The sequence below is a fragment of the Limanda limanda genome, chromosome 22 (assembly GCF_963576545.1).
Source record: "Limanda limanda chromosome 22, fLimLim1.1, whole genome shotgun sequence".
Taxonomy (NCBI): domain Eukaryota; kingdom Metazoa; phylum Chordata; class Actinopteri; order Pleuronectiformes; family Pleuronectidae; genus Limanda; species Limanda limanda.
The window spans coordinates 1,666,720-1,682,777 of NC_083657.1; the positions used below are offsets into that span (position 1 = coordinate 1,666,720).

General features: G+C 45.0%; 1 protein-coding gene across 1 annotated transcript; it reads right to left on the reverse strand.

The window, feature by feature from the left end:
- Window positions 1-3,613: 3,613 nt before the first annotated feature.
- Window positions 3,614-15,671, reverse strand: casq1b (calsequestrin 1b). Its single transcript, XM_061066334.1, has 11 exons — window positions 15,435-15,671; window positions 6,360-6,453; window positions 5,584-5,684; window positions 5,385-5,496; window positions 5,228-5,301; window positions 4,998-5,128; window positions 4,857-4,902; window positions 4,714-4,768; window positions 4,531-4,631; window positions 4,338-4,412; window positions 3,614-3,919 (listed from the first exon to the last, which is right to left on the reverse strand). Exons 1-11 carry the CDS (start codon window positions 15,669-15,671, stop codon window positions 3,614-3,616), a joined length of 1,332 nt encoding a protein of 443 aa, XP_060922317.1.
- Between the last annotated feature and the right edge of the window lie 387 nt (window positions 15,672-16,058).

Consider the following 16,058-nt stretch of genomic DNA (forward strand, 5'->3'; position numbering starts at 1 on the left):
CGTCACCGTGGACGAGAAACATGAACCATGTACGAGTTTTAACATTACACAAATAAACACAGTCACATTACAGCAGCTTTGATTGACAGCTTTGTTTACACAGTTTTCCAGACTCCTGAGCCCCCCCCATGTCATCAAACCGCCCCCAACACGTACAGACCTCGAGCGCTCGTTTACTCCACCGATGCCGAGCAGGTGCAGGCACAGCTGTTCGACCTGTTGAAACGTCACGCTGTGAATCAGATCATAAGAACAAAGAGTTTGATTCTTCATCATTATATTATCCAATGTTTTCCTCCTTTTAGACGACGCCTCCAACAACCGCAGTCCGCCCAAGAGAGGACAAAGAGGAGAAGCAGAGGGATGTGGAATACCTGAACATGAGGGTTATTATTACACTTCTAATAACACTGAATAAAACTGTTTATTGGGTCATCAATCTGAAAAATCTGAAATTTGGCACAGACACCACATGGTCCCCAGAGGATGAATCCTTTTTTTAAAAGATATATTTGGGGCATGTGTAAAAGATGGGTAAAGAAAATGGACGTCACCTGTGTGTTAAAGGCAAAGTAAACATTAAATAACATTTTCTTAAAGATGTTCACTGTAATTTTTATGAAGTATCTTGAAGAAAACAAGAATAAAGTTGTAAAGTGCTCAGAATGAGTTTGTAATTTAATGAGAAAATATAGTCGTGTGTCAACATTTTCTTAATGTGACTTTATTCTCATAAATATTGCAAATTTGTTCTCAGACATTTTTCTTATTATTGTGATGAGATTAAAATGCGATGACATGTTATGATTGACAGCTGAGAGGGATTGGCTCCAAATCACCAGCACAAGATGGCAGCAGCAGAATATTTGGGATGTTTTGGCTTAGTTTTCATGCAGCGGGAGGAAGTGGAGACACTTCGTCCATCTTTCATGTCTACGGTTCTATTACACTTTATTTATTTCTCCCTTTTCTTCCTTTAAGGCGGAGCTACAGAAGAGAATTCAAATTAGGCAGCTCAAGATGGCAGAAGTGTTCGACTTGAAAGTAAGAATTCACTTTTTACAATATGGTTTCTGTCCATGTTTCTCTTGACATGTCCACTGTCCATCATCAGGTTAGCCTGGACAACGAGTGGCTGGAGACATATAACGTCTTCTCCGAGGTGATGAAAGTCGTGGAGGACGCTCTGGAAAGATCTCTGCAGCCTCTGAAGAAGAGGTTGGTTCTACGTGGCTCACAGTGAAGTGTGGTCAGACGTATTATTGATCCATCAGCGTAACGTCCTGTATTTGACCTTAAAGGAGAGAAAGGGTAAACAGAGAAGGAGAGGATCTGCTTCAGAGGCTGAAAAGAGAAACTGAGGAACTCCAGAAGACCATCACTGAGTTGGACAGAAACCCAGACCTTCAGGTGAGTCGAGGATCTGACGTGCAAAGACATCGTCACGTCTCCATGAGGCTGATTTGAAACTGACGTTGTGAGATTTCCCCTCACGCAGATCTCTCTGGATGAAACCACGGATTGGAGCAACACCAGTGTGGAGACGTCGTTGTCCTTCGATTCCTTGATAACAACGACTGCAGCCATGATGGAACCAATTGAGCGGCAACTGGAAGAGCTCTCCCTTGTTGGTGAGTCCTTTGTGTTCATCCAGGTTTGTGTTTCATCTGATGAAGATCTGTGTGACTTTAACTTCATCTTTGTTTTCACAGATCTCAAGTGATTTCCCACATTTGCAGGTGCGTGTCTCAGCTTTTTAAAATATATGGTTACATGTGATTCGAGTAACGCTTATGAGTTCACTAGTCTGTATCACACACATTTTATCATTTTAAGTTGTACGTTTGTCAGAACGTCAAACTAAGATTTCACAGCCGTTTTGTCCAATTTCCAATCAGCAAATTATCCTTATTTTACTACATCTCTAAAACTTGATTCTTTGAATGCCTATATTTTCTGAAGTTGTCCATAGGATTTGCATCACGATTCTATTTCCATCTATGAACCCAGACAATGGCTACTGGGCGACTGTCCACTATGAGGACGAAGGTAACGCAGCCCTGACAGCTCCACGCGTCCTCCTGTCTCTGAGGGACAAACCTCAGAAGGTGGGGGTGTTCGTGGACTACGAGGAGGGTCTCGTGTCCTTCTACGACACGAGGGCTTGGTCTCACATTTTAAATTTTAACTTCTCTCGCACTTACGGTAGTCTTATTTTAACCAGCGCAGCTTTTTCCGTCTTTATGGTAGCAAAGCCTGGCAGCACACGGTAGTTGTGAACAAAGAGGAAAGTTAAAGCGTTTTAGTTCACTCTTTTTTTATGTGAAATTTATATATATATATTAAGAAAAAGAAAAGAAAAGAGGAAACTCAATTTCCCCTTTGTTTAAAAAAAATTCGGGACGATTCATGACCTTGAAATATTTGATTCAGAGCAATAAACCATTGTGAATCATCCCTTCCTCTTCATTTTAACCTTGTTAACCTAGTGTTGTTATATTTCATAGTTTGTTATTAATTTCTCATGTCTTGGCAGATTAAATGTCACCTTCAAACGTGCTGTTGTGACACTTTAACTGATTCCTCCTCGTACAGACATTTCAAATAAAGATCAGTTCATCTAAGTTTGATATTTAGAATCAATAAGTTTGTTCATAATTATATTTTCATGTAAGATTTTCCTTAACTGCTACAGTGCTAATATCTTTTGATTCCTTTGTATAATAAAAATACTCAATATGTTCATTGTCTTTTCTTTTGAGGAATAAATGAAATATATTATCCTGTCCATGATTATTTTATATCCATCTATATAGATATATAAATGCACGTACACACAAGTACACAGTATAATGACAGTACATTCACTTCCATTCATTGTGGACAGACAAACCAAAACCAGGACCTCATAAGGAGCGCTGGTCCCCATAAGGTCTGCTGGTCCTGAAAAGGTCAGTGTTTTTGCAGGTGAAGGTCCTACAAAATCAACAAAAACAAGTACACACACACGTTTAGCAGAATATTTTAAAAACGACAAACAGCATTGTTTTTTTTTTCATTTTTAATGAGAGCAGAAACAACTTGTATTGTAGTATTTTATTATCTGGTACTTTGATGGTTTTCCAAGATTTCAATAATTTTAAGACTGTCCAGTGAGTTCAGGTTTTCCTCTTTTCAAAATAGTACAAGAGCGACTTTGTTTCTTCTCGTCATCAGGTAGAAAACGTCATGGCAACAGGATTACAGTAAAGTGGAGGAAATGAGAACGGGGGGGCAACCCTGTGACAGTAGGTAGAAAACGCCAGGGGAGTTAGCCTGTGTTAGCCTGTGTTAGCTTGTGTAAGCCTGTGTTAGCCTGTGTAAGCCTGTGTTAGCCTGAGTTAGCATCAGAGCCGTTGGTCAGCAGGGAATCGAACCCTCTGCCGCTCTGAAAACCTCCTTCGCTAACTGACAGTGAAAGTTTCCCAGAGGGTCGTGAGGTTTGTCCCTCGTAGGAAACCGTACAGGAGGCAAACAGATTGTGTGTTTGCTGATGTTAGAAAAATATGGTTCTACATTTAGCTTTCTTCATTTCTGGCTAAATTAAAATGAAGTAAAAGATCGTAGTAAACATTTATTCATCATCCTCATCGTCGTCGTCATCATCGTCATCATCATCATCATCGTCGTCGTCATCATCGTCTTCATCATCATCATCGTCATCATCATCATCGTCATCATCATCATCATCATCATCATCGTCATCATCATCATCATCATCGTCATCGTCGTCATCATCATCATCGTCATCATCTTCATCATCATCATCATCATCTGGGTCGATCTTTCCCGACAGCACATCGTCGACCCACTGCTCCAGCTCGTCCGCCGTGGGCATGTCGTCGTCCTCGTCGTCCATCTCCAGCCACACGCTGTCGGCCTGTCGGGGACGGACAGAGACATTTCACTAAATCACATGAGGACAAAATCTGTTCGTAGCCACAACGTGTACGTGACTTTTTAGTTTGGTCCACGTCCCATCAGCTAGCACGGAAGAGGCAGGTTTGTAAGCCCTTTAATGCCACCAGCCACCAGGGGGCGATCGACCTGATTTGCTTATGGTTACTCACAGCTGCTACTTATGTTGATGTGATAGCAGGGTGCTGCAATGTCTCACTATCGCCCTTTGTGGTACAACATGGTATTGCACGACGGTACAAGAAAGGGCTAGCTGGTTAGCATGCACATAAAACCAAAGTTTTTTAAGTGTATACTTTTTGATCTGGGTAGTATTCCGAACAAGTTTGCAGCATTTATTTAGTTTTGGGATTCATGGGGGGTGGGGGGGGTTTGCTTACATCCTCGACATCAACGACTCCGATCTGAGGAGCAGAGAGGTCGATACCGAACGTCTTCTCCCAGTACGGCACCAGCTGAAAACCACACAGAGATATCACATCAAATTATATCATATATGTTCTGACACCATTAGACATTAGAAGTAATTTTCAGAAGTGTTAATACATAGCCATATGTTCGGGGGGGTCATACCAAGGGGAAGTTGTCGGGGTCGATCCAGATGATGCTGAGGTTTGGGTTGTCGGTGTTCTCACGTGCCACCTCCTTCAGGATTTCCAGGAATTCATAACCATCTAGAGAAAAGGTCAAAGGTCAGGTACATGCTGTGTGGATAAATCAGAACTATGATTATAATTAAAGAATAAAACAAGTAACCAGGGTCATCCTCCTCAGCAAAGGCAACGATGTGCTCTCCATCAATGTCGTCCTCCTGTACACACAGAGACGGGTCCATTTCTTTAAATCAAGATGAAATATGAATATTGTTGAATCTCTTTAATCACAGATACGTCTCTTACCCAGATCTCGTACATGCTGTGAGGCTCCAGCTTCCTCAGAGTGGGCCTGAAGCAATAAGACATTCAAATTAAAATGTTTCACACTGAAATATTGAAATGCTGATCTTGTGTTCTTGCTCGATGTGGTGATGAGTTGTTCACCTGTCGTGCTGCTCGATGTACTCCACCAGCTCCGCCTCGAGGTAGGGTTTCCCTGGAATGGTGACGGAATCCTCCATGAACGGCTCGTAGAAATCCACCTCGTTCATCTTCAGCTTCAGCTTCTTGGCGATCTGAAGTCACGTGAATCGAGAGGAGGAAACAGAAAATATTAACATTTTAATAGAATTCATTTTTGCTCTGTTGCTCTCCTTTGAAATTGAAGTTCGAACCTTGGGGTCAAATGTGGCGTAGAATTTGACGAAGGGGTGGAACTCCTCGGCAGCATCATCGTACTCGATGAAGTCTGGATGGAGAACAGGCAGAAGAAGATAGAACTGAAGGAAAGATTCATCACAACTGATCTGAAGTTCGTCCACTTCCACCTACGAGGAGACTTCTCGCTCTTGAAGTAGCCGACCAGCTTGATGACCTCATCGATGTTGTGGAAGCCCTTCAGCTCGCGCTCGTTGTCGATGATCTCCACTGGTTCCTCGATCACCTGACCAGTGGATTCAATGGATTATTATACAGAGCAGTATCACTGCAGCTGCCCTGGGTAAACATGTGACGACCACAGACTTCTTACATCGTAGATGAACTCCACCAGCGTGTCGGAGGCTAGCTCGCCGTCGTACTCGATGATCTCGTTGTCGGCGAAGATGTAGATGCTCTCCACCTCGTCCAGACCTGAGGATCGGAGAGAGCTTCAGTCACTCCACCATTACAACAAAGATTCTTACACACAATGTACACAATTATAAATAATCATGAGAATAAAATAGAACCTAGCATAATTCCTTTTAAGGTCATTGCACAGAATAGGAGAATTATGGAGCATTCACATAATCACCCAAATAATAGACTATGAAATATATACTTTAACATGTACAGGTGTAAATTAAAACATTATAGTAGCTTTTTATTATAAACATAGCTTATTGGTTTCAGAATATATCAAGTAACGTTGCAATCTATGTAAAATTAACTCTTTTGTCAGTGCTGCAAATTAATTAATATTTACTTTTCCATACACAACACCAGCAAACAATATGTGGAAAGTGATCACACACACACACACAGCTGAAATATCTTTGGTGACCACTTGGGGGCAGGACTGTTTCACATGTTAATCATTAGTTACATTTTTGTTGTTGTCAAATCATTTTTAATAGCACATATATATATTTGGACTCAAGTTTGTGCTCATCTCTTGTTGTGTTGATTATAATAACTGGGGACGATTGTGACGTCTGAGAATATTTGCTTTTGTTGTGTTTCACTTTCACAAATTCAGTGAAGGCAATTTTGGATTCTAAAGGAAAGAGATAATTTAAACCGAGCTACAGTGAGCATTGATCTTACCCAACTTCTTGGCCACAGCAGAACCCTTCTTTTCGTCCACCAGCCCGAATCCGATGTCCTCGTCGTCCAGGTCGGCGAGGACTTGAGCTGCGAGCTGCACAGAGAGACACACACACAGAGACAAAGTTCTATTGAGTTTCATACGACTGCTGATTGTGCGTCTGACTCGTGTCGCCGTCTGATTCCCTGATCTCAGAACTCCAGTAAAAAGTTTCATTTACACAAGATAAATACACACTTGGCATTTCATCTCACTTTCAAGGCCTTAAAAGCAAAAGCTTTGGACTGCTGCCTTGCACTTTCTAAATCGGAGTGAAACCAAAGCCAACAATCGACAGCCCTGGTAAGCCGGCATGGGGGGGGGGGGGGGGGGGGGTCTCCACACGCCAGAAGAACAAGAGGGGCAGAACTTGAGCCAAATATGTGGCGGCGAGGAGACGCTGCGACAGGTGTGGTGGAGCGGGACTCGCCCTTTGGGAACATTCAGCCGCTGCACACATGCACATGTACTGTAAATAAACTGTACACACAACGCATCTCTCATATTTGTATGTACAAATACACAGAAACACTTGATTTCTTCTAGGTGTTGTTGAAGCAGCCTTACAGACTGGACGACATTCAGAAGCAGCCAAACGACTGAAAGCAGCAGCACAGACGCTTTGTGCAGGAAGACGAGGACGAGCTTCACAGGAAGCTTCCATTCTGTGGCTCTGCAGAGTTCAGGTTCCTCAGGATCGTGGGAAATGTTCCACCTTCTTTTACTTTAACCCAAACCAGAAAATAAAGGATGTTCCTACTCACAAATCGTTCTACTCGGACACTTTCTGCTGAAGTTTGAGGTGAGAGGATCAATACTCATTCTGCATATTCCAACATAAAATCTTAATCTATAAGTCCAGCGAGGGGTTGTCCTACGAAGACAAAGTGTGAGAGTGTGTTAGCTTCAAACAGTCCCTGTGTTTCCAGTTTTTATGCTAAGCTAAACTAGCCTAAGCTCGGGAGGAAGTGAACTGGCTTTAGCTTCAGAATAAAACGACAAACAAACAAATGCATTTACCAGAATGTCAAACTGTTCCGTTTAGATAGACGTTCCTGTGACCTTTTGGGAATTTTGCTTGTGTTTTGAACTTTTCATTAATTTCCCGGGGAATAATTCATGAATCTAGATTTTAAAAAGCCATATTTATCAGACTGAGTGTGTGTACTTTGGTTTAGTTCCTCATCGGGAATATGTTTGGAGCAGAATGTGATTCTTATTAAATTGCTCTCCCTTAATTTTCGAGTTTATGAAGCGTAATTAATTGAATGTTTTGAGAATTCCATAAGAAATATCAGTTTCTTCCGTTGTTCTGGGACAACAGGAGTTTCAGAGACTAAAACTGGTCCCATCTGAAATCTAAAGTGACCCTGAAGTGCCCCAGTGCCCGGGTGCTGGACATACGATCGGCCCTTCCTATGAATGGATGAATTCATCAGTTCACCCGTCAATCAAGCGCTCGCAGCCCAAGCTGCTGCTGGACTGTGAGAGCAGCTCAGTCCTCACACGTCTGGGACATTTGGACTGAAGTGCCGTCCAGGAGAGGACGAGGGACAATCAGCAGCGGCACAGGGATCAGAGCCGAGCAGACACAGAGCGGCAGGTCGGGACGTACCTGGAAGATATTGGCTGCTTGTCTCGTGATAAACTGCAAGAAGAGGCAACGCTTTAGGGCAAAGCACAAAAGTCACAGCCTCCAGGTTTACAACAGAAGGGAGCGGCCTTCAGAGGAGACAAGACGGGTCCAAATGTAAACAGAGAGGACGATTAAAGCCATACACCCCCCCCCCACATACACACACGCACATGTTGAATTGATTTTATTTGATAGGAAAGCGTGCTCGTTAATCGATAGAAAAACACAGTCAATAAGCCAGAATTCAGCATATACACTATAGATTGTAAATAAAACCCTCTTGCACCGTCTATGACATTTGGAGCCAGAGTCTGCGAAGAAGTGATCGGGGAATCAGGGTTTGCTGACAATTATCAAAATCAGAGACATGAACACTTGAGAGAACATCATAGGGACGAGAACTACCTAAACTTGACAGAAACCAAAATTGTTTATATGCATTAACTTTTAAAGTGTGTCCACAAACATGGAGGAGGCCTGGATTTAAGACCTATACTGCAGCCAGCCACCAGGGGTCAATTAAGGCTTGAGCTTCACTTTTGGAAGCCGTCATGTCGTCCATCTTTATTTACAGTCTATGATTAACGGCTGCGCACATGAATTCACAAAATATGTACGTTGGCGAATAAATAAAAGACAAGCTCATATTTCACAACCATTATTTTCACGATTAATTAGATTGAATATCAATTTGCTGAAGTGCAAACTGTCCCGTGTGTCCTCGTCAGCACAGGCCACACTCGGAGGAGAGGGGTATTTATAAGAGGAGAAGATTCGGTGGAAGCGACGGAGGAGCGGCCATATAAGGTCGTGTAAGACGCCTGTTGAGGAGCAGAACAGAGGCCTGAGATCCTTCACTTATAGAAATGGGTGTGGAGTGGGCGGGGCCACAGACACCTGACACTTCATCCATCACGCCTGTCAGCCGCGCTCATCAGTTCGGTCCTCGCTGAAAAACAACCTCTCCTCTCGGCTTCCTCCTCTTCCTCAATGTTCTTTCCCATCCTCTGGATATTCTGTAAATGATAACTCAGCCCCTGACGCCCGCTCACCCTCCTCATCCCGCTCGCTCGTTAACATCCGGTAGCCCGCCCCCCCCGAGCCAAGTGAGAGGTCAGCAGGTCGCCGCTTGGCTCCATCACCAGGAGCCCAGTCACCGTGGGCTGGTCAGGTGACGCCATGCGAGGGCAGAGCGCCACGGTGAGTCGTCAGAAACGAGCTCCGGGTCCTTTGCCGCACTTGGCATCGACCGATGAGCCGGGGGGAGGGAGGGGGGTCGGGGTGGGGGGGTGGCAGGTTGGCAGCACAGCCGTGGGCTCGTATTTCTTGTAATATAGACGTTGAAATACTTGCTGTGCACTGATCCTGGTTAGCCCAACAACACGGACCAACACGTTTGTCTAAAATGCTCTCGCACCAAATATCTCTGATCTCACACATTGTGACTTTTCCCTCTGCAGCCACAGGGGGGCGATAATCATATCCAATCATTGATTTGTATAGATGAGTGGATATATTGATAATATACCAGGTGTTCTCATGTGGATGCAGATATTTTTTGGTATCTGTTTGCATTCGATTGCACTGATGATCAGCGCCTCCCTCTCCAGGGTCGAGATCGAACCCACGCCGGGTCACGGGGAATTATTTCGAGACCTTTTCATTCTCATCACAAACAATTGTCTCTTTCTCTCCTGCTGCACAGTTCAGATATGAAAAACCTCTCAGACAAAAGCCCCGGACGAGAGAGCAGGAGAGTAATCACAGTGATTTGCAGGGAATCCATTCACCATGTCGGTCTGAACCCTCTCATTTCACCTCATCAGCCGGAGCTGGAGGCAGGAAGCACTCTGAACCTTTTCATCACGGAGTCATCTCAGGAACCTGCAGGTGTTTCCACTCTCACCGGGAACCGCACACGCAGCAAGAGGAAGTGAACAAAGCTCAATCAGGTGGTTAAGAGTCGGCACCACGTTTCCTTCTCTACACACAACCTCTTCAACCACCACGACGTCACAACACAACATCACTTTCTCCTCTTCCCAGTAAGAAGTCTGACTCCACAATAATCATCTGAAATTAGAGCTGAATCTGTAGAAAGAGAGGAAGATGAAAAGGTTTCCTGTGAGAGCGAGTGTCCCGGGATCTGTGCAGGATGAGAAGTTGTGCCAGCGTCAGACAAACGGTGAATCAGTGATGGCTGCTGTAACACATCAGGCTGTTCTGCACAGGGCTGTTACACAACACTGCGCCGGGGTGGGCATGAAAGATTCATACACACGAGCACTGACAACACTCCGACTCGCCCGCAGCTACTGGAACTGCACCAGCTTCATCTCAGATTCTCAAAAGCTTCTTCAAACGCCTGCGTTGAGAGATAAAATAAAGATTCCTCGAACTCGGAGTTCACAGTTTTCTGTTCCGTGGCCTCATGGGAGATGAGTGAGATGTATGGAACGGCTTCTGGAACTCTCACAGGCACACGAGCGGACTGGGGGGGGGGGCAGACGAGTCTGGGACCATCTGTGAATGACTCACTTTGACAGAAATAAGCTGCATAACAAACACGTCTCCGCTGATCGACTGTTGATAAAGAGGCCGAGGCTCAGAGGGCGGAGCCGAGGGAGGCGTCACATCTGATCTCATTACAAACATCTGCATTCACAGGCTGAGTCGTGTTTATGGTAAATAACAACATTAAAGTGTGTTAATAAAGATCAGTGAGCAACTTAGCACAATCACAATTACATTTTTTGATATGTTACAGTGAAAACGTGTAAATATTACATTTAATGACGGGTTAAAACGCTTCTTTAGTTTCAGGGTCTTTAGCATTGACTGTATTTAAAGATGGATGAGACGACAAGTTCCTAAAAGTGAAGCCAAAATGTCTGGATCGCCCCCTAATGGCTGGTTCATGTACAGCGCCTCCTCCATGTAAGCGGATGGGACATGAAACAAACTGTAGAGGTAAACTGCAACAGTCTATTGCCGCTTCATTCATATTTCCTCTAGCATCTAAAATATCCGTCTATAATATGGTCAGAAAATGGTGAAATGGTAAAATAATCTCGTCAACTTTGTCAATATTCAGAGGAGAATTTCTTCTTCTCTGGATTATTTCACTTCACGGAGATTCGGCCTCGGAGCCGAGGGGACGGGCGGACGGCGCTGGTAAATTTAGCGTGAGACAGAAACAGCATGCGAGCGCTCGGGAACTATTTTGGACGGAGACGCTGACAGGTCCCTCGATGAGCTGAGAGTCTGCAGGCGTTTACAGGAACCGCTGCCTCAGCGAATATTCAACCACCGATGGTCTTTGTGGAAATTTGATCCGAGTTACGCCCTGAAATCGCTTTGACTTTCCTATTTCACGTATTTAAATAATCTAAGTTCTGCATCTGCATCTTATTTTTGTTCGAGGGGCCATAAAATAAGCAACTCTGATGATGTCATTGTGATGTCATCAAGTCTTCATCTACAACCTCCAGTATTAACATAATGTGTTGCATCATGGGTAAAGCAGGATTCTGAGTTTCTCTAGCTTGGAACTCAATACCTCAGCCTCTGCTTTTGCAGTTTTGAATAATACAATGATAATTAATTATATACAAATTAGATTATGTGCAAAAGCCCAACTATTTCTACTTTAAAAGGCAAAATAAGGTGAAGTTATATTTGGGATAATAAGCATTGAACACATCTCAGATGATCCATATCGTGAAACTATGTGTTTCAACGACAGCTGAGCCTCCATTCTGAATCCTCCACAAACCACAGGTGGGTTGTGACGTGGAGGAAAGTGGACGAGGCGGAACGTGAACAAACGTCTTCACCCATCAGCGCCGAGGGGACGCCATCATCATCATCATCACCGCGGAGGAAGAGCGAGGACACTTCATCTTACTCCTGTCACAGCTAATGACATCACATGGGACAAATCAGGTCTTAATTTAGCGTCTTTCACACCCTTACCCGGGGGACGGAGGAGGAAAAGGTAACAGGAGCTCCATCAACGTCATGTCACTAAATGTTAATTATCCAGAGCTGCTTAAGAGGTTATGTTTTCACCCCCGTTCGTTAGTTACGAGAAAACTGTTGGACCCATTTCCAGGAAGTCTTGAGGAAGTGGAGACCTCGGGAAGAACTTCTTAAAAACACATTTTAGTCAAGATCCAGATCAGGAGGTTGGTTCCAGGAATAGTTTTTATCTTGTATTCAAGGTTAAACCAACGGTAATGGAGGCGAATAAAACGTTTGCTTCCTGTGGCGAGGTAAGAAGGAGGAGCGATGAAGTGTCATGAAGCCGAAGGATCTGCAGGTTCACCAAGAGTCCGCAGAGACTCGGCCCGCTGGCCCGGCCTGAGCCAAGATAACTGGAGGTAATCAGATCCGAACCCACTTGAGGATTCAGGATGACGGGTGTCAACGTCTGTGGCTTCAGATCAGAGTCAGTAAGAGTCTGGCAGGTTCACAGCTTCACAGGTTTTTAAGGTTTTTAAGGGGGACTCTCTATTTTGTTATTTAAAAAACACAATTTATAATCTTTAAAACCCATCCAAACATAAGTGCAATATTTATTTATTTTTTCTATATTTTTAGAACGTTTGTAATAGACTTTTTAATTTAATTAATTTGAATTCAGTTGTTCTTATTCCTCTACCAGAATGAAGCAGCTTGTTGATTCAGCCGTCTGAGGCAAACCTCAAACAACATTACCTCTCTCTCTCTCTCTCTCTCTCCATCAATGCCATGTGCTACCATTAAAAATGCAGGCATGAAATGTATTGTGCCGGTGAAACGAGGAGGGCTCCGACATGTCTAGCTATCGGTTACCACGGCAACAGTCTGACCTTTTCCCCGGTCTCTGAGCAGACGGACGGAGATTAGACGAGATTCTCAAACCGTGAAGATTTCCTGAGAGACACGTGTTCACACAGCTCGTGTCCACCTCTGTCCCCGTCCTCTGTTAGTCAGAGAATTCTATTTAAACCCGGAGATAAATCAGAGACACGTCTTCTCCATTAGCTCGTGGCTGACACTCTTTAATGGACGCTCACGTTTCTCTGCAGGAGTCTTATAGCAACTTATAGATCAATGAATTCAGCTTCTTTTACCGTTCAAGTCACTTTAATGCAGTTTCTGAAATCTAGAGTTTCAGAACTGGAGACTCTGCAGGATGAGATGTTCACACAGATTCATTAAAGGTTTGGTTGAAGACCTCATATCACATGAACAATATGTGCTAAATAATAATTTTCAGATTGTCACGATGAGGTAGGGTTGGTTAGGCTCGATAAATCAGGCCGTGGTATTTGAACAGTAAATCAATCAATTAGAAATCATACTGCACTCCACCGAGCTGCCATGCACTTCAATGTGTGTGACTTGTTAGCAGCTCCCCTGAGAGCCGCTGGGAAATTCAAACACCACTAGGATAAAATAATAAAGAACAAATATAAATGGTTAAATAAATAAATAAATGCCTAAACACACAATTGAATAAATAACAGGATAAATGCAGTTCGATTAAAAAGGCTTTTCCCGTATTCCCATATTCCTGCATTTATTTAATTAAGTATTTATATATCTCTACCTTTTGTACATACCTTTATTTATGTATACATATTTCTATAAAAATTTTTCCCCTTCATAATTTGTCCCTGTAAAATAAATGAGATAAAATTAAGTGAAATCTGTAAAAGCATTTGGACGTATTGTGATATTAAGGAAAGGTTGAACCCAGTGTGGCTCTGCTCAGTTTACTGGATGTTACACAGGGTGACATAGCAACCCTGTGTGTGTGTGTGTGTGTGTGTGTGTGTGTGTTGATGAAAAAAGATCGCTGCAATCTGAGCCGTGCAGTGATTGATGAGCCAGAGCATTTACAGTTCTTTAAAGGTCAGAGGTCAAACAGAAACAGTCTTAAAGTACATGATGGATCCTATCAGGTCTAAGGTTTGAACAAAGGTAGTTATGACTTTATTCCCCGAGCGCTGCACTTTAATAATTCATGCTCCCTGATTCAGAGGTGGTAATGACCAGCTATTTTAAGCACACCCCCCCCCGCCTCTGAACACCTCCAGCTCTCTCCTGATTGGCTGGACGGCCGCAACTGGCAGGAAGTGGGTGAGACAAGCGAGAGTGGAGCGGTGGATCTGCTGCAGGAAGCATCGCTCTCTCGGGCCAGAGGTGAGATAAACCCTCCGTCCGCCCCCCCCCCGAGGGCCGTTAGCCTCTTGCTAAGCACGCCGCGCCGCGCTGGGCTATTTCCAGAGGTGACTTACGCAGCCACGCGTCAGCTCTGTAAGAAGACACCGTGGATCTGACAGGACGTGGGGCTGCGGACACGCCGGCTGACGCTGCGGCCCAGGTGCTCCGCCTGCAGGCCCGAGTCCGACAGGTTTAATAAGAGACTCCGGAAAACACACAGTGCATCGGCTGAGTGCAGCAGACTGAGAGGAAGTGCCTGGCTCAAAGGCCTCTCAGCTTCTGGAAGATACATATTTGTTTTGCTTGTTGTCCAGAATCTAACTGCGGATTCAACGGAGCTAGAAAGGATCAGGCATCACATCTGGGGACAGAATCTACAGAACAACTCTCAGGCTGCTTCAGACAGACACGAGAATACAGATATCTTCCTCCCAGGCCCCGAAGTAAAACGTCTGAGAAACGTCCAAATCAGATGATGAGACAATGCAGCAGCAATGATAAAATCCCCTCGTGTGCACATTGACAAAGTTTCCAACACGAAACTGGAAGAATGCAAACGTCACAACAACAGGGGACGAAAAACGTAGACAACACACCAGCTTCCACCAGAGGCCCCTCCCCTTAGAGAGAAGGTTCTAAACCCCAGTCTGGCTCTTTGACCATGAACCTTCAGGGGTAATTTTATTAAATTAAGTTACCGACCAAGGTTTCTAAACGAATCCAACATCTATACAACTTGTCCTTTAAGCAACACTGGGCGGGAGGCAGGACGCCAGGTTTCTTATTTAGTTTGAACTGCATGCTAACGTAGAGCTACATGTCTTAGCATGTGTGATGTCGACTCATCAACCAGGCCAGAGGTTGTGTTAGCAAACGTTTCTGTATCCACACTGGAGTGAATTCAGACAGTTTTCAAATCACTCAGCCGAAAGATCCAGGAATCCGTCACCGTGACCCCGGCGACCCCGGTGACCCCGGTGACCCCGGCGCTGCACCTGCTCTCTTCCTCCTCACCTGAAACCCTCAAAGCCACATCTGCATCCAGGAATCCCCGACCGGAGCCAGAAGGATCCATGTGAAACTCTTCCCTTCCCCTCCTCCTCCTCCCCCCCACTATGACCCTCCCCCCCCCCCCCCCCCATAGGCAACAGATCCATCCTGAGTCATGCTTCGGCGTGGGACCCACCTCCAACGCCAGCTCCTCAATCTGGAACTGCTTCATGGCGCTGCGGCTCCCGTCCACGTTCTTGTGGAAGTAGATCACCATCACGTCGTACTTCTTCATGACGGACTTGTAGTTCTTGGAGCTGAGGGCGTGGACCCGGTCTTTGCCGTCGTACTCGGGGATCTCCAAGCCTTTGTCGCCCCAGGACAGGGCCCCCAAAGAGAGGAAGACCCCCAGGAACACCCAGCCCCACTTCATGGCTATGGTCACCGTGGTCAGGAGACGTCCTCTTCTCAGAGCCGTTAGTACAGATGTGGGGTCGGAGGTGGAGGAAGAACACACCTGGAGGTTTGAGGTCGTTCCTGACAGCAGCTGGTGTCGACACGGGAGCGTTAGGATCCACTTCCTGACCCCGCCGGCGAGAGAAGAGCCGCTCTGAGGGGGACCCCCTCCTTTTAAAAGAGCCACACGTGGTTAATGCTGACGCCACCGCCCACGGAAAGAGGAGGAGCCAGACACTGATCCCACTCGTCCAGGATCCACGATGGAGGGGCTGCCAATAAACCAGGGTGCACCCTGAGAGGGGGGGGGGCTCAGAGACATATCAGAGGGGTGGTAACGTGGGAGGAGTCACGCTCGGGTCAC

What these genes read in the sequence shown, in the direction of transcription:
- casq1b (XM_061066334.1), bottom strand. Translation starts at nt 15,671, where the DNA reads ATGAAGTGGGGCTGGGTGTTCCTGGGGGTCTTCCTCTCTTTGGGGGCC. An exon ending in ACGCCACATTTGACCCCAAG is followed by an intron (nt 5,129 to 5,227) that starts GTTCGAACTTCA and finishes ACGTGACTTCAG; the next exon opens with ATCGCCAAGAAGCTGAAGCT. An exon ending in TGCTGAGGAGGATGACCCTG is followed by an intron (nt 4,632 to 4,713) that starts GTTACTTGTTTT and finishes CCTTTTCTCTAG; the next exon opens with ATGGTTATGAATTCCTGGAA.